Source organism: Lissotriton vulgaris, chromosome 2_1 (genome assembly GCF_964263255.1).
Source record: "Lissotriton vulgaris chromosome 2_1, aLisVul1.2, whole genome shotgun sequence".
Lineage (NCBI taxonomy): Eukaryota > Metazoa > Chordata > Amphibia > Caudata > Salamandridae > Lissotriton > Lissotriton vulgaris.
Genome location: NC_141687.1, coordinates 2,102,772,466 through 2,102,791,586, shown reverse-complemented (window position 1 = coordinate 2,102,791,586; position 19,121 = coordinate 2,102,772,466). Strand labels below are relative to the sequence as shown.

General features: G+C 43.7%; 1 protein-coding gene across 3 annotated transcripts in view; it reads left to right on the top strand.

Moving 5' to 3' along the window:
* The window catches only part of NEDD4 (NEDD4 E3 ubiquitin protein ligase), a 1,992,497-nt gene that overhangs the window by 465,178 nt on the left and 1,508,198 nt on the right, over positions 1 to 19,121 (top strand). For all 3 annotated transcript variants that reach the window (XM_086958341.1, XM_086958342.1, XM_086958340.1), the window contains one exon: positions 17,256 to 17,306. In XM_086958341.1, coding sequence (XP_086814467.1) covers positions 17,256 to 17,306 — 51 coding nt within the window. The remainder of the gene's footprint in view (positions 1 to 17,255; positions 17,307 to 19,121) is intronic.

Here is a 19,121-nt window from a genome sequence, read left to right as displayed (position 1 = left end):
CTACCAAGGTAGCAGTAGGAGGAGGAGCTGATGGAACCACGAGGTCCATGGGGTAAATGGGGAAAGATTTATAAATGGCTTCCACCTTCTGAACGAAGAAGGTGGCCAGATCCTCACATTGCTGCCCCGACGTGATAGTTGGAATGGGGGGATTTTTCCTGTTTTTGTAGTTGAGTATTTTGAAAATGCATTCCACAGGGTTTTTGCTAGACTTCATCTCATTAGTGAGATAGGCTGCTCGTGCCAGATGTATGGCCTTGTGGTAATGTTTAATCTCGTCCTGATAGAACTTTTTAGCCCCACGGTCATATTCCTTTCTCTACGCCTGTTCTAGTTTTTTGAATGTGCTACGCAATGTGGCTAGAGAGTCATTGTACCAGGGGTTGGAGCTTGAACAGCGACCTTTGGACCATTTAGCAGGGATGAGAGTATCTAAGGCCTGCAGTATCCAATCGCAGACTGCTTTATACGATTGCTCTGGGTCAATGTCTAAAGGAGGGGGACAGGTTGCCAGACAGGCAACTAGGTCCTCTAGCTTGTTTATGCCAGCAATGGCTGAAGGTGGCCTTGAGGTCAGCTCTGGGCACTGGTTCGGAAAGCGGGAGGGAGATGGACACTAGGAGGTGATCTGACCAGCACACCGGGCTAGGTGATTTGACTGTAAGAGAGGAAATGATAGAAAAAAACAGGTTAAGTAAATATCCGCCAGTGTGGGTAGGGCCTGTCTTAGTTGACAGGCAGCAAAGTTGGCGAGCAAGCTGCTGATTTCCGACTCGGAGGGACGATCAAAATGTAAGTTCAGGACCCCAACGAGACTAAAATTTGCGGCTGTCCACGCCAGGGAATCACTGCCTCAATAATGGCTGATTTAAATTCCGAAATCGGTCCTGGGGGGCAGTAGACTAATAGACCGGTAATAGAAGAGTGAGCACTAAAGGAGATTACAAAGCGAGCGCATTTGCACCCGGCTACATCCTCCTGAACAAATGTACAGTGGAAGCGGGACTTAAAGATGACAGCTATGCCCCCACCTGTAGACTCCCTGTTAAGAGTCAGGATACTGAACCCCGGGGGAGTGCAAGGCCCAGTTCAGCCACTGTGGCATTAGTTAGCCAAGATTCGGTTATAAAAAACACATCCGGAGATTCATCTTCTATAAGGTCATAGATCTCCATGTAGTGTTTAACCAGGGAGCGAACATTAAGGTATAAGATTTTCAAAGTGGGTCTGGGTGGGCCAGTGAGGAGCAGGAGTTAAAGCCACAATTGCGACAACAAAAAGGCCCTTCCATTGCATCTCCCAGGCCGAGCCGCAAGGGCTTTTCCGCTGGCCGATGGACAACAGAAGCTCCCTGGTATAGATTGGCATCCCTGATTTGAAACCGCCAGCATGTCTGGCGACCTCCAGGCGCGGACAGGCACATACAGGCTTGCCTCAGCGTCATTGAACGTCTGGCTGATTCCTCCGACTCTTGCGAATACCACGCACTCTCCATTTGTAACAACTGCACCCTATTGTGCAACCTACACATCATCTATCATCCCCCTGGCATAAACGAATCCTTCAGTGACCACCTCATGGAACTTATTACTGCTACGTTCTCCTCCAATTCCAAAGATATCTTCCTGGGTGACTTCACCCTGCATTGGAATGACCCCAAGGACCCTCATGTCAACGCCATCAAAGACCTGTCCGATCAAGCCCTGACCCATGCCTGCTCTCTCCCAACACACTCAAAAGGGGCTATCCTTGACTGAATCATTTCCAAGGAGTCAACAGTTAAACTTATCTCCATAGACCTGTGCGACTGGTCTGACCACCACGCCATCGCATTCCTGCTACCTGGCACCCACAAGATAAGGGCCCCTCACCAATTTATTCCCAAACGCTGGATTAGAGATACTAGAAACGTGGACCACAATGAACTGGAGGCTCGTTGCAAATCTGACCTCTCCCCCCTCGCATTGCTCAACAGTCAATGACCTCAATAACCACTACTCCGCAACCTTCTCGAACATTATGGATGACCTAGCCCCACTAAAGCTAAAAAAAACCCAAAAAAACAAAGATAGGAACCCCTGGTTCACTGGACCGCTCAACAATGAGAGAAGATACCTCCGGTAATCCTAAAGAATCTGGAGACAGGACCCCTCCGCTACTCATCTAAAACTTCTCCGCCAGGCCAGAAATGCCTACAACAAGAACATCCTGTACTCAAAATAAGAATTTTTCGGATCCGAACTTGAGAACGCCAAGAACAGACCTCGTAAGCTCTTCGATCTGGTCAAACACCAATCCAATAAACTGGTCAAAACCTCGAAAGAAGCCCCCAATGCTTTAATTTCATCTGAGGAATTCTCCTCCTACTTCGCAGACAAAGCACATCCTTAGATGAACTTAGTGCCGCCACATACTCTCTATCCCTTCCTGGCCTGTCGCCCCCTCCTCCTGCGATGCCCCCACAGTCTTTACCAAAAAATCAAGCACTCGGGACTGACTTCAACCTCTATGACGAAGAGTCCATTTCTAAAATCTTATCGTCCCTAAACCCTTGTAACCATTTCAACGACCCGATCCCCTCCAACTGTCTAGCAGCTGTCGCCCAATCCATTATTCCTAGCTGGACCACAATAATTAACACCTCGCTCCAGCAGGGTTCCATTCCTGACTCACTGAAAGCCGGCCAAGTCTTCCCCATTTTGAAAAAACCATCACTGGATCCAGCCATCCCCAAAAATTTCAGACCTATCTCCAACATCCCCCTCCTAGCCAAAGTGTTGGAGAAGTGTATACAACATCAACTGAGCACATCAACAACTTCCACCTTCTCGATGACTTCCAATCTGGTTTCTGACCTGGGCACAGCACTGAAACGACCATGCTCCACATCGCTGACGATGCCCTCCAAGCCCTGGACCAAGGGGAAACATGCCTTTCAATTCTCTTAGATCTATCCTCGGCCTTCGACCCGGTCCACCACGAAAAACTAATCGAACGCCTCAAACAGCAAACTATCTGCTCCCACTCCGGTCAAGGCCAGAGTCCCTCAAGGATCAACCCTGTCCCCTACCCTCTTCAACCTTTATCTTGAACCACTTACCAAAGTACTACGCACAGCGAATATCTCCTACCATATGTATGCTGACGACACTCAGCTCTACGTCAAAGCCTCCTCTCTCTCTCTCTCTCGAGGATATTCTCTCCCTGAACAAGGCCCTGAAATCAACCGTCCACTGGCTCACCTCCAATCAACTTAAACTTAACATCAAGAAGACAGAATTTCTCCTAATTTTCCCTCCAAAAACCAATCCGAGATGCAGTTATGGATCAAGGCTATCACAGCCTTAGATTTCCCACCGACCATTGTGGACTCAGCAAAATCTTTGGGAATAACCCTTGACTGCAATTTGAACATGCAAGACCTCATCAACTCGATGGCCAAATCAGTCAGATTCCACCTGAGCTACCTCTGGAAACTGAAACCCTTCCTTGACACTACTGACCTAAAAAGCGCAGTCCAAGCGCTAGTAATCTCTAGACTGGAAAACGGGTGTTCCACTCTCTCAGGCTTACCCAAGATCTCCTTGGCACCCCTAAAAGACTACTTTAATGCCGCCGCCAGACTTCTTACAAGCTCAAAAAAATTTGACCATCTCTCTCCACACCTGAAAGCTTTGAACTGGCTCCCGTTCGAGACCTGAACTCAACTCAGACTGGCTTGCATCACACACAAAGCTTAATACTCTAACTCCCCTGCCTACCTTGCACAGAAACTTGTCGTGTCCAGCCGAAGCACAAACTCCCATTCCGCAGAGATCTTTTACTCCAACCTGCACGGTTCCAGGAAAAAAAAAACATATAACAGGGCTTTCTCTGGATCTGCTCCACGAATATGGAACTCTCTCTCGCCTGCCATCAGAAGAATCCCTTTTTTGGCACGTTTAAAAAAGGAGGCCAGAACCTTCCTTATAGGTAAATTCCTCTCCTAAATGCTGCCTCCTGCCGATACACAGACCTTGACCAATACACAGACCTTGACCAAATACGGACTAGCGCCTCCCTTCGGAATACCGACCTACCTCTTCAAAAAATCTAGGGCCTTATCTGGAGTTACTAAAATGTAAACTGTCTCATACGTGTCCGCTAAAGTATTGGGATTCCTTGCCTTTTGTACACTGCTATATTCCCCTGTAAAGCGTTCTGATACCCTACGGGTCAAGTTTGCGCTCTATAAAACAAACAAACAAGCTTTGGTGCGCTGCCGACGCGCCCGTTGCACGCTCCCACGCCATGGGCAGTCTAAATAGTGTGTCGTGAAGCAGGGGGGTGTCCAGACTCGACCGCCTCCCCTGGAAAAATAGCAGCGGTGAGACGGCGACTGGAAGTGGATGAAAAAACCACACCAGCCAAGTCAGAGCAGTACTCCTTCCACATCAATCAGCCCTAATGGCTGTGGTGGACCGGGGAGGTGCAGAGATCGAGCAGCACACCGTCACAGCAGGTAGGCACAGTGGTTAAAAGCGATAGAATAAAAGCAGCGTTGGTGCAGTGATTGCTAATACCAAATAGAAGTGCACAACAGAACACGTAGAATTCTTAAAAATTATTTGTACAATGAGAAACCTTAAACAGTCGATTTAGCATTAAAAAACATGTAAGCAGCGCAAAACATACGGGGTAGTCCGCTTCTAAAGACACTGAATGCAGTTAAGTTAGCTGAGCTAACTCTAACTCGTGCCCCCGCAATGCACTTTTTATGACCACACATATTGCATCACTCATGACATGGTCAGTGACATCCCTGATGACATCCGTCTAAAAGATATCCATGGCCAGCTAGGTACTATACGACCAATTACAGGATCTGACTTAACTATTAGCCAGTTTTTTCTGAATAAAGCCAACAATGTTTTTCCCTGCGTACTGTAGGTTGCTAATCTCATTGTGGTTTGTCATTAGTTGTAGTTTTTTGCTTTTTAATATGTTTTGGGAAACATATTAGCCTCTGTATCCACTATATAAAGCTCATTGCAATGTAACGTGGTATTCACAGCTGTGGGCTTCCTATATAATCTGGATACCAAGTTGTTGTTTTCATTGTACATTTCAAAAGCTAAAAACTTTACGCTAGTTTCTCTCATTTCACAAGTGAAGTGCAAATTCAAATCATTGATGTTTATCAATTTTACAAAATGTGTTGCTGACTCCATAGATCCTTTCCAAAAGTAAATAAATCCTAAATGAACCTGGTCTACACGATTAAATGCTCATTCCATAATTTGCCGTGGATTCTGCAAAGCATCTGCTCCACCCTCCAGCCCACCTGTAAACATGCAAAACTGGGGGCGAAGCAGGTGCCCACTGCAGTCCCACGGATCTGCTGAAACAGACCGTCAACAAAAAGGAAATATTTATTCTCTAAGCATCTTCTGGCCACAGTAAGAATCAACTGGATATGCTTGAACAAGCTTACTTTCTTATTTCTTAAAAAGAGACTCATAGCACGCAAATCATCCTCATGTCGAATGTTGGCATACAGCGACTACATCTAACGGCAATAGGACAAAATCCTCTTCCATTGGTACATCGTACATTTGGTGTCTAAAATCCCCACTATCTTTTACATACAAGGGCAAATTTCTTCCAAATGTTCTTGTAAAAAGAAATGTATGTATTTAGAGGTGTTTTCCAACAGGCACCCTCAAACCGAAATGATAGGGCAACTTGGTTGTGTGTCATGTAGTTTCTAGGAATCCCCAGGACTTGCACGCTTTGGATGGCCTAAACTGAGGGCTTAGTGTCCTAACCACTTCCGGACAACCCCACAGGCTATTTCAGCTGTTAGACCAGCTAACTCTACAGTGGCCCTACCACCCCATCGTATATTACAGTGGTGTAGGTAGTTTTTGGCAACCACTGAACATGACAACCCTGATTCCTCACGGATCAATGAAAACAGTATGGTACTTTTCGCTCAGTCACTCGTGCTCTCTTATTAATAGAAAATGCACAGGATGGCGGTTAGGATGTTTCAATAAGTATTGTTTGATCCAGTGTCAGTCTGGTGTAAAACAATAATTGCTGCCACAATCAGTAGACGGAAGCATACAAAAGAAATGGCATGTACTAATATAGTAAACAGTAGATAGATTTCTACCATAGTGGTACGAAGTTGAACATATACAGTTCAGATAAAATAGCATTTGTATACTCCTATAATGCGCGCCCTATGTAATTTGCCTAACTGTACTTAGCTTAGATATATAAATGTAGCATGTATATGTGTATATAGCCAAGAATCCCCTAGGGAAGAACCAACTCCCTCACCTAATGGTAGAGAATAAAGGATCCAGTCTCTGTTCCAAGGATGACATCCCTCAAGGGAAGTCAGACCGCTGTGTGTCAAAGATTCAGTATGCAGGATCCCGTGTCAGCGTGGAAGGAATTCTCCTCTAATTTGCAGGGAGGAATAAGGGTCTTATATACTGGAGTGGTCACGCCAGAGTTTCTTCTAGAATCAATATGTTTTGAAAACATCATAAATGTTTTTCTAAAACAAAGCGACCATGCACATCAGGCTTTTTGGCCAAGGATGAAAAAGTGATGACCTTCATACAGAATAATTATGCAGTGCCTGAGGACATGATTATGTACGTCAGGTACAGGTATTATGATAGAATACTAAGAGCCTTGTTTCAAACAGACAGGAGCAAACTACTAGGTAAAAGGTCACCTGAACAGTTATAGTTGTGTGGATGGGACAGTGTATGTAAAAAAGGGGTATACATGGCAGGATTAGCCTAAAGGACATGACACCCACTCCCCATCAAAAAGTCAACACGGTCAGCTAGATAATAATAAAGCTAAGGCCATAAAAGCATTTATAAAATATTAAAGGCACAAAAAATGTCCATTAAAATAATTTTTTTTCCCTAAAAGCGTTCAAAAAAGGTTCTCAAGAGCCGAGAAGGAGAGAGAAAAACAAATATAACAAACTGAGTTTTGTCCTTTAATTTGGTAAATGTTTAAAAAGTGCTGAATAGTTCCCAGTACAGGAAAGGCCTGATTGTTTTTGAATCCTGTATTGAAGACTCCGCATCACTGAACATTGTATCCACAGGTGGCAATCCCTTCAACACTTCCAATATCATGTAGATTGAGCAAAGATGGTCATCTCTGGTTCCCACAGCAGCTGCTGGAGAAGAATCAGATGCCTACATGCCTGTAACTGATGCCTGTACCTCTTGAACAGAGCCAATTTCCCTTCCAACAGGAGCTGAAGCATCCCTTGGAGGCTCTAAAAATGCCGTCATCAACATGGGAAAACGCAGTGGACAACTGTACACGTGGGCCTGCAAGGGCTCCAGGAGCACGTCTATGTCCGGCGGCGCAACCAGTGAAAGTGTCAGACACAGGTCCAACACGCATCTGAATCCACAGAAGAGGCAGCGGCACACAGGCAGGACACAGTCTAGCCAGACTGGTCTAAAAGACAGGAACCAATGCTCACTCAGTTCTCAAAGCCGAGGCGTACCCAGGTAGAACACCATATGCTCACAACAACGTTGTTCCAGCATTGCTCTCTCCATGACTTGAGGGATTGAATCGCCCATTGGGACTCAGTAGGATTAACATCAGGATGCCCACAACTGATAGCACTGAAACCCTCCAAAAACGCTTCCAAGTACGCAGTGTATGAAAGCTGGAATTACTCCGCAGATGGTCTGAAAGGTTGTTAATAGACCTGATCCAATATGCTTAAATAAGTGTACGATCCCCTTTGTATCAGACATGTTAATGATACGATGAACCATTTCTCCGAAATAAAGTAGGAAGTTCGTACGGACCAGGGCATGTATCTCTGCCGAAGGCCTTGCAACCTGGAGATCAAAAGTCTCTCGAGCTGAAGTGAAGGCCACATTTTGTTGAAGCAATACGTCTTTCTTGTTGCTCAGAGAATCAAACCTTATACTGGAAATATTCAATTAAGTCCACAGTGGTGCCTCCCTAACTTTCCAAGCTGGGGGAAACAATACTTGCTTACAACAAACAACCCTGAAGTTTACTGTGACTAGATATGCAATGCCTTGCTCGATCCCACAACAGCCTTGATTATTCAGCATTAATTAACTCCCATTGGAGAGTAACTCAAAAAACGGAGGAATCACAACAGCTGGGGAGCCTTTCAAGTAACAAGATACGTGCGCTATTTAAGCATTACCTGCTCCGTGAAGCGAGACCACCTTGCACGCTAAAACCCACTTAAAACCTTCTCATAGTCTCCACCATTTAGAAACTTCAGTGTCCTCATTTATACACCTATATCTGTACAGCAACTCCTAGGTTTCCTCTATGTACCCTTCGCCTAATGCTTCATACCTGTCTACCTGGTGGTATCTAAAGCAGTATTGGAACTGGATTGTCCTGATTGACAGTGCGAAATAGCCATGAATTAACCATTCCGTAGACGGTGACTCTGCTACTGTAAAAGGTAACTTCTCTAATTTTTCAATGAGCAGCATGGTGTACTTCGCATCTCTGCGTGCCATGGTCAATTGTCTGTAGACCAGATTATAAGCTGAAAACAGATTTTTGCCGTTAATGTACTGCCATGGCATGTGGCCTGTACTCAATGATTGAAGCATTCAGCCTGAAAGCATAATGGAGCGCAATTGAGATTGCCCATGTTGTAGAATATACAAATATTGTTCCATTATATCAATTGCTGAGGACAAAATGTTGCCCGGTGAATAAATATGTGAACAAATTGTGCTCATTCCATTGTCTACCACAGCTAATGTTAAGCCTTTGAATTTGATTTGGAACTCTTCCCTGTGCACTAGGATCTTCCCTTCAATCTGGAAACAGGCCCTCCTAGTACCAATCCTTAAAAAATCTCATGCTGACGCATCCGTCTTTAAAAACTTATGTTCTATCTCTCTTTTATCAAAGCCAGCCAAAGTTCTGGAAAAATGAGTTCAGAAACAACTGTCAAGTTGTATTGAATCCCGGTATCTTTTTCATGATTCCCAGTCCGGGTTGGGATCCGGTTATAGTACTAAGACTGCCCTTCTTGAGGTCTATGAGACCGTTCACGAATGCGTGAATGCTGGCGAAGCAGCTATGTTGGTGCTTCTCGACCTGTCCGCGGCATTCAATACGGTCTCTCATGCTATCTTGATTGAGAGGCTATAATCTCGGAATCCAGGGCATCCCTCTGTCCTGGATACGATCCTACCTTAGCAGCCGCACTCAACAAGTCTCCTGTCAGCCATTTGTCTCCGAGGAGAAACCCTTGAGCTGTGGGGTTCCCCAGGGCTTTGCTTTGAGACCGCTTTTCTTCAATCTATACCTCTCCCCTTTGGCTACACTGGTAGAATGCTGCAGAGTTAGAGTGATCTCTTATGCTGACGAAACACAATTGATGTTCTCATTTAAAGATCACTCTGAATCTGCATCTTCTAATTTCAGACGCTGTCTGTTCGATATCGCCACCTGGATGTCATTAAATACCCTTAGGCTCAACTCAGAAAAAAACAAGGTTTAATTAAAAATAAAACTCTCCTCCACTACCTTTGGTGGCCATCTGAGATGAATCCCCATACTCATCCCCACCCCCCGAAACCTGTGGACTCGGCTAGGAATCTTGTGTTCCGATTTGACAATGAGCTATCCTGCAAATACCAAATAGACCAGGTCTCCTCTGCCTGTTTTGGTCAATTGCACATACTCTGTAAAATCCTTCCCTTTCTCCCTCTGGATTCTCGTCGGACCATTATTCATGCCCTGATCATCTCACATCTCGATTATGCAAATAGTCTTTATGCAGGGGCAGTAGCTTACCTGATAAGAATCTCACAAAACGCAGCTGCTAGACTGATTTGCAACATCCCATATTGCTATTCGATCTCACCCCACTTGCAGAAGCTCCACTGGCTTCCAGTGATCAATCGTATTCAGTTCAAGTCTTTTGTATTGGCTTTTAGAGCGATTTCAGGGTTGTGGTCCAGCTTATCTTAGAGCTTGACTTAAGCACTTGCAGTCTCACCGCACCTTAGACCGAATCATCTTCGCCTCTTGACTATTCCCCATTTCCGCCGGCCCTGAATTGGATGCAGAGCTTTCGCAGTAATTACTGCCAAAACGTGGAATAGCCTACCACTTTCCCTGCGTATGGCAGAGTCAGAAAGCATTTTCCAACGTGTACTGAAAACATGTCTTTTTTCCAGCACTTAGCCCCCTGCTGGTACTTGCATCTGTCACCTGTCTTAGCGCTGTGTGCTTTATAAGTTTCTAAAATAAATGCCTTTTCTAGGTTAATTCTATCAATCTCACATAATCTCTCAGCAACTTCCTGTTGGGAGACTTTCCACAGTTCTTTGTAGATGGCATATAAGAAGCATATTTTAGGCGGTTTCTTGGGACCAAGCTAGAAATCCTTAAGATCCATGTTATCAGAAGCATAGACAAGTGTTGTTTCAGCTGTAATCGTGTTGAGGTTTTTAGCCATTCTAGGCACAACTTCCCAACACTATAAGAATTCACTACCCTTGGGTCATCTGTGTGCACATAGTGTGTGACTATGGATACTAAACCCTCCAGTGTTACCCCTGAATCTTTATTGACACCTATTTGTATCGATCGGCCAAACCAACCATCCGTTGCAATTGGGAGCTGATTAATTGTATGTAGCATTTTGTATCTTTGTTCCCAGTACCTCCTCACTTATCAGTGTATTATTCGAAATACCTTCAATAGGTTTGGGCAAGGGAGTATGTGGTGTTTTCAGGGCTTTTGTTTTTGAAAACCCATAACAGGTAGTATGTTGCACTGTTCTGTTCAGGTATATTATCTGTAATGGTATGAGGCAAGCTCTAAATAAAGCCTCTGTTTCCTGAACCTGCTATTCTTTCGTCCCCCAGATAGATTTTGTGTCTATCATGTCCCTCCAATAGTCAAAACTTTGTATAAACATTTAGAGAGATAAAAGGTGCTGAATATATCATCTTTGTGTTTGTCAGAATAATTTTCTTCGCAGTTGCAGTAGTTTGTGCAAGCTTATAGTGATATGATGTTGGGTCTGATGTATTGAACCGTGAAAAGTATGCACATTTCTGTGTGAATGTGGCTAAACTACTTTTTGGTGATGTCGGGCTATGTTCCCATTGATTAGAAAGTGTTAAAAGTTTGTGAGACATTTGCTTTGTGCTAAAAGACTTGGGACATGTCTCTCTATTCACAGTGGGATGACTTATGTGGATTTAGGACCAAGTTCACAGATTGTACTGCAGAGTGGTGTGGGAGGTAATTTCCATTCAGTAGTAGGAAAAAAACAGTGACTATACCAATCCAAATTAACAGGATCAGGATCCCTGATGCAAAACAAAGATGCAACCAAGGGGACACAAAGTAAGTCTTTTTCGGCCAGAGATAAAATAGCCGAAATGGGTAATGTGTTTGCTCGGGTTCACTTGGATCTGAAGAAAACTTATTAAAGTTGATGTAGTAGCCAGACACAGTTCGATATCTCTTTGGTAACTCTGCATGGTTTGTAGAACTGGCAAGTGTTTCTTGTGAAGGCACATTTATGTAGATGTCATTATTGGGCCGAATTCCAAATTGCGTTTCAGTTGTATTTGCATGTTGGTCAGTTTCAACTGGTGTAATTCGTACTCCGTTATTCGATACCCCTGCATTTTGCGCAGAGGAGTCTCGAAATGTTATTAGTCTTTCCATCTGAACTTCCTGTATAGTAGCATGAGGAGATCTTTAGCTTTTCAGGATTCCACGCGGCCTACTGTTGAGAATCGGCCACATAGTGTAGTTTGATCAGGTCAATGGAGATGAATCTTCTTTCTTTTCTGTCTGCAAGAGGCGGAAGAAGTGCTGTTATTGTTCCTTTGACTACCAGGACAGGTACTGGTGCTCTCCTTTGACTGCCAGGACAGGTACTGGTGCTCTGTAATATGACCCAAACTCCTTCTTGTGCACAATCTTTTCTCTGACCAGGTCCCCAATCTTCGGGACGCTGGCCGGTCTTGCCGGAACCTGTTTCACCTCCCCAGTGGCAGTGCATTTTACTTGGGACGTTTCCTTGTAATGCCCGGAATTCATTGAGTTCCTGTAAAACAGCCAAACGATTATTCAATTCAAATGGTTTTACATCCGCCACTGTACTAGCACAATCGAGTTCAGGTACCCACATTCTTGCCCCAAACAGGATCTCAGAGGGGGTACGTACTCCCAGAGATTTTCATGGCATGTTGTTAAGAACCCTCTGGACCCGATACAGGTAATTGACCCAACTACAGCCTGCACCTAATACCCTTGCTGTTAAGGATTGCTTTAGGTCCTGATTTTTCCTCTTCACCACGGACTTTACCTCGGGATGGTAGGGGGAGGCTAACCCCTTACTTCCCATGGCTTCCTTGTAAGCCCATGAGCTAAACACAGGGCCACGGTCGGAGTGTAACATGCCAATTGCATATGTCCCAATGAAGACTTGCAAATTCTTCATAACAGTTCGAGCGTTAGCCAAGCGCTGAGGCCAAACCCATAGGAATCTAGAGCATGAAACCACTACCACCTAGATGTACGTATAGGCCCCATCTGAATTTAAGGGGCGCTGTGGCCCAAATAGACACATGCTAGAGGTCTGTCTGAAATTAGTAATGGTGCTTACAGTGGCCTTGCTACAGTGGAACCTTTCATCTGCTGACATATGTTGCACTTTAGGACATAACCCTTGATTTGTTTACACAAACTTGGCCACCGGTATTGCTGCTTCAGTAATGCAGTTGTAGCAGTTACTCCTAATTGTGCTGAGCCCAGACCCTCTTATGCAGCTAGAATCAAACCTAATCTGCGATCCATGTTCGGTATAACTCTATCCCCCACTCCTGGAATTTGAGCATACAGTGGATTTTGTACATCTAATTGATAGCAGTCCTTGAGTGGAAAGCCCCTTAGCACAGCATAGCCGTTTTTTGAGGCATTGACAGTTATCAGTATTGTCTCTTTCTTTCCTCGAGCTAGAACGAGTGATTGCAGCAACTGCAGCAGTTCACACTGTCACCGTGGCGGCTTCATCAGCCTGTGAATTTCCTTCAGCCTGTACGCCAAAACGCTGATGATTCCAGATGTGAATGACTTGAGCCCGTGTCAGGCATTCCTTCAGCTTTGTCACTTGTTCCTATAACAATATATGCTTAATTTTGCAACCCTTTGTATCTCTAAACCCATTCTGGCCCAGTAATGAAGATATTCATCATAAGACTGTACACAGTAGAATGAGTCTCACTCTATCAGTGTGGGGAATTCCCGATCCGTATATTGTAGTGCTACTATCAGGGCTTTCAGTTCTGGCAGCTGTGCTGTGCAATCTCCTAGAGATTGTGTCGTTGTATTGCTGAGATGGAATTTACCGTCCTGCATACATCCCTTCACTGTAGCACATGCTGCGCTATACTGTTGTTTACTTCCAGTGGCAGGCTGAGCAGAAACATCAATGTAAATGATGTACTCATATTTTTCTAGAGGCAAGATTTCATTCAGGAGAGGGTATTCTTGTTCGTACTGCAGGAATGCTTGTGTTTTCAGTGTAGGATTATATTTGTGATCTATGTCTGTTGCAGTGAAGGAATTAGCCCATTCTACCCATTGTGGATGCAGTGCTTTTGCATTTGGAATGCTCGCTTTGGTCACAGCTTCTAAAGTTGGTACCTGGATTACACCGAATATGCGTTTTCCCTGTCTCACCTTCATTGAAAGTGATGAATGTATATACTGATAGTCCTGGGACCACCCGGCTCACCAAGTTGATAGAATTCTCACATGTTTGCAAATGTTTTGATGCTATCATGTCTGCCTGATTGTAACTGAGAATATCTGTATGTTCCTGTGTCCACTGATGTGCTGTGAAATCATATCTGATTAAGTCATAGAAAAGTTTTACTGTTTCTGTGTAATCCAGAATGACTATTGTGCCAGAATTTTGAAATCCTAAAACGGAGTGCAAACCCTTCAGTGTCTTTGGAGGTTGAAGCAGCGCACACTTTTCTAAAAAGTCTTGCCTTCAATTGATAGCTCTGATCACAAAAATAGGACCTTGCGAGGGGCAATTTTGATTTCTTAAAATTAAATTTGGAGCTCGAGTTGGCGAACCCCACAATTATGTTGTTCACCCTGCACAAATAATTAATCGTCCCACGGATAGATATCGTCTGCATAGGACACCGCCTCCCCGTCACATGTTTGCAATAATTCTGACACACTCGCCGAGAACAGCCCTGTGCTGCTGTTATACCCCTGGGGCAAAAGGCAGAAGTGACGCTGAGTGCAGAGGGCGGAAAATGCTATGAAATATCTGCTATCTGATGCTATATTTTGGTAGAAGAATGCATTCAAGATATCTAATTTTGTTTTGTATTTCTTCCACACAGTGTCATTCATTAATGCAGCACTATATACATTTTGAACTGCAAACGTTCGTGTGCTTGTGTTTTAATTTCTGTAATCTAAAACTAGACAAAATGAGTTGTCAGGTTTCATAACTGGAAACAAAGAACTGTTCATTGGAGAGATGCGAGTCTCAATCACACCTTGGTATTTAAGTTGGTCTAAGATTTATTTGACCTCTCTTTTTGCATCATTTTTAATAAGGTACTGTCTCTGTGGATTTGGAGTATATTTTAACGGGATTTCATAGTGCGTAGACTCCACGTCCCACCCTACATGGTTGCAGTATAATGCTGGCGCTAGCGTCGACTCCTAATTGTATAAATGTTTTAGAGATTCTGAAACAAGGTCGGAGAATGTAGGCAAAATGGTACTATCCCCTTTTGGGCAGTACACCACAAATTCTGGCAGCCAATCATTTTCTGCTAGCAGGATGTCCTATCCAAATGTTAAGTTCTCCCAAGAGAGTCCTTTAACTTTTCTTGAGATGTTCCTCTCTATTTGGAGGGTAATTTTGTGCAGCCTATATGGGACACTAACTCTTGTATCCGGTGTTTCCACCGTGATATGTTCATTCAATATTGCTACACTCAAAAAAGGGGGAGAAGGAGGTACATGGTTAGGTTCACCCTCCGAGGTACATTAATTTCAAAACAAACCTGTCGATGTCCGGTCCAAAAGCCTAACCAAGGGAATGGGGATTCCGCTAATGTGCGAAAAGAAAAACCCCTATCCTAAGAAAAGGAAATTCTTTTTTTGAGTACCCTCACTCACCCAGAGCCGCGCCTAGGTGACATGCTTCATCATTGGTGCCAACCCAAACAGCTGCTGTTTCGGGCGTGCCGCGATTTGCGAAACTACGTAGGAGCACTTTGTGAAAAATGTGTAGTGCAGTGTTAGTGGAGTGGTGGACGTGATGCTAAAAATACCTAGCTAGTGAGCTAATCTTTTATTCCTGCTCCTAGTTGGTATGGATAAAAAGGGGTTGATAGTAGGGAAAAGTATATAACTGTTATGTGTATACAGTCCCTAATATTTGATCAACATGTTTCGAGGTAGCCCCTAAACCTCTACTTCAGGACCACATGGGGACCAGCCCCATGCGTGCCACTCCTTGTGAAAACCTGTGGTAAGGAGATAGAATGCACACCTAATGTGTGGGCACTTAGTTAAAATACATACTTTTTGTTATTTACATGAATTGGATTATGTTGTATTTCGAGGAAATGGCATTCATACAATAGTCTTGAACCATTCAGGTAGGTGTATTTCTTGATTGGCCCTTAGGTTACAGGCGCAGCCGGTTTGGTCCTGTTAGGGCTCAACCACTTCCAGCTATAATCAACTACTGGACTTAACAGAGCTCAAAACAGCAGCCTTCCATGCATCATCCCATTCTCGCAGCATCAATACTCAACACTATACAGTATGTCCACTCAGCCCTTGGACACATCATTCACTCCATCATCCCCTTTCCTTACACACAGGACAAACCAGACATGCCATGTACTACAGAATCCTTTTTCGTTTCAACCAGGACAAATATCAAACCAATGCAACATTAACTCAGAAACAGCAAGGTAAAAACTCACATCTTCATTTTTCCGCATGCAACACGCAAGAAAGTACTCTTACAGGTTCTTGCGCACACAAAAGTAGAACCCAGCACTTTGCCACATCCAAGAGTCAGGACCACTAACTGGCCAAACCAACATGACCACCTGCTAGCTGCAAGATAGCACCTAAATCTGCAGCCATAACCATGCCCCCTAGAAGCTGTACAAACATCATACAGCAAGTCTCCCGATCACAAATATGACGGCCAAAAACTGCAGCAGTCTGGAAATTACTAGTAAAACAATAAATTAACAGTTCATTTATATTTATTTATTTATATATATTTATATTTATATACTTTCTCATATGGCGTGGCTCATATAGTTAATCAGTAAGCCTTCAGATTAACACAGGTACACAAGTTTTTTATCTAGTTTTTGATATTTAATTCATTTTTTTCTTTAGTATATCAAAAAAGGCTTTTTTTCTTCTATTTTTACTATTTTTCCATATATATATTCATTAATTCATCAATAATACTTACAATCATTTCAACATTAACATTCAATAAACAATTCCTTTATCTCTACAATTTAATATATACATAAAGAGGAGTTTTTACAATGGAATTTTAATGTTGAAATGATTGTAAGTATTATTGATGAATTAATGAATATATATGTAAAAATAGTAAAAATAGAAGAATAAAAACCTTTTTTCATATACTAAAGAAAAAAATGAATAAAGTATCAAAAACTAGATAAAAAACTTGTGTACCTGTGTTAATCTGAAGGCTTACTGATTAACTATATGAGCCACGCCATATGAGAAAGTATGAATGGGTCACAGGGAACTTTATTGTGTTTTCTTACCTAGCATACAGACACCAACATCCCATTCATCAACACATTCATTCTCACAGCATCCCCACTTGCATCCACACTCAGACCTATGCATACAGAGGAACATAAGGTTACTACATCCTCTCTGTTTTTATAAACAGGACAAAAAAGACTTGCCACATCATTACAGGTTGTAATTATTGACAATTAAATCCGGTGAATTTTTTAAAGTGTTTGAAGAAATTCATTTTTAATATATCTACTAGTTGTTTTTAATTTTGCTTCAATTTCGTAATGTTAATGGTGAATCGATGTCATACACGTCGTTCTCAAGTTGACAACAATGTGCCACAAGCAGCTTGTACTGTATAATAAATGCGTGTCTTTGTTTTCCCTCAGACAAGAGATGACTTCCTTGGTCAAGTGGATGTCCCACTGCATCATTTACCGGTAGGGACTAACAACGTCTCCGACAGTAACCTGGCCTAATATTTTACACAGTTAACGGCTGGCCATTGTTATGCCTATTTTTCTTTTAGGGTCACGTCATACAATAGCATTCTGCTCTTGGGACATAGTTTTATTAGTTGCTTTGTTAAATATCTGGGCTTTGGGAAAGTATTCCACCATTGTAGTCATAAAAACTATTGATATATTGAAAATTTCATTTTAGGCTAAAAGTATGTTCTTCATTGTAATCAGATACTGGATTTAGTGTGTTCGTCACCCGTGTTTGAGCACTTTCCCTTCTCCTAGTGCACCTATTGTTTTTCCTATAGCACACTCCCAGGGCTTTAAGTGGGATGAAAAATCTGAGGGATCTCGCAAAGGGGCAGGGCCTATGTATTTAAGAGCGTGGCTTAAAAATACGTAACTAAAAATCTGTGCTTCGCATAGTGTGCCCCCCTCCCGACTCCCCACTTGTAGTTAGCTGTTTCTGTCATTGCATCCAGATATGATACAACAAGTAACATCATACCTACAGCAAGTAAGGACTATTGGCTTTGTCAATGGTTGTTAGTTGCATAAGATAAATAAGCAGCAACTATGGATTGTATATATTATTGAAGAAAGCTTCCAATTAACGCCCTTGTGACACGACGACAATGTAGCTGCTCCTGAGTTTCAAAAAGAGAAGGGGAATCCGGATAGAAACAGACTCTCTTTAAAGGATTTTCCTTACCCTACAACCAGACCCGGCTCCAGGAATTTTAATTTGGGTGGGCCAAGGGTGCATTTAGGTGGGCCACTGCAGGCCCAATTTGTCGCTTCTTGTGGTAGCCTTCAAACCCTAAATTACATCATATCTACTTGGAAATAGTCACCATGATGCAACGGATCTATTCTGTGTGTATACAGAGCCACCTCTCCCGTGTATCCCCTAGTACCCACGTTACCTACACCAGGGAAGCCGTGTGCATAGGTGTGAAGTGGTGTCGGAAACCGCTGTCAAACCCAATGGAGTAATTCAGGAAAGTGACACTGCTGAAGAAGGTGAAAGTGTCTGATGGAATCCGAAGGTGGATTCTAGTTGAGAGGTACCTGCAAGCAGAGGGGACAAAGTCTATGTCACTCAGGAGTGACCAGAAGATCTAGAAGACGAATGACCACCAATGTCTGGCGTAGCAGGAGAGTTGACGAGAACCTTGACTCTGCAGCTGTGGGGACCAGGCGACGCTGAGGAAGACTAGGAGCCGTGCACAAGTTGTCCCACGCCGGATGTCGAGTGTTGAGGGGTCAGTGTCCGGCAGGAGCACCAGCAAGTCTTGGCAAATACAATCAACGCAGAAGTCCAAGAAAGTGCAATGTGAGGACCAGCAAGGTCCAGGGAACTCACCACAGGCAGGGGAGTCAGGGCAGGCCAGAGCAATCAGGGGGGCACAAAAGGTGCAAAGATGGCCCTCAACAGGACCAACAGGCCGGAGGCACTGGTGTCGCAAGAGGACCTCAAGCAGCTCACTATAAGATGCAGGCCACAGTGCAATCAATGCGAAGTAGACAAAGACTTTGGTCACCGGAGGTGCTTGAAGTTAGGGCTACTTGGAGTCCGAAGATCTTGGTGGAAGGAAGTTAACAAGCCATTGCAACTGCAAGGCGAAGTGGTGCACAGGTGTTCGGTTCCTGCGGCTCCCACAAGGGATACTGGCCTCAAACTTGGTGAGAGAGCAAGGCAGGCCTCGAGAGCTGTGGAGAACCATTACCTGTGTTGCAGAACCTTTCAGAGTCCATAGGAGCCCAGGATCAGCAGACCGGTCAGCTTAGTTG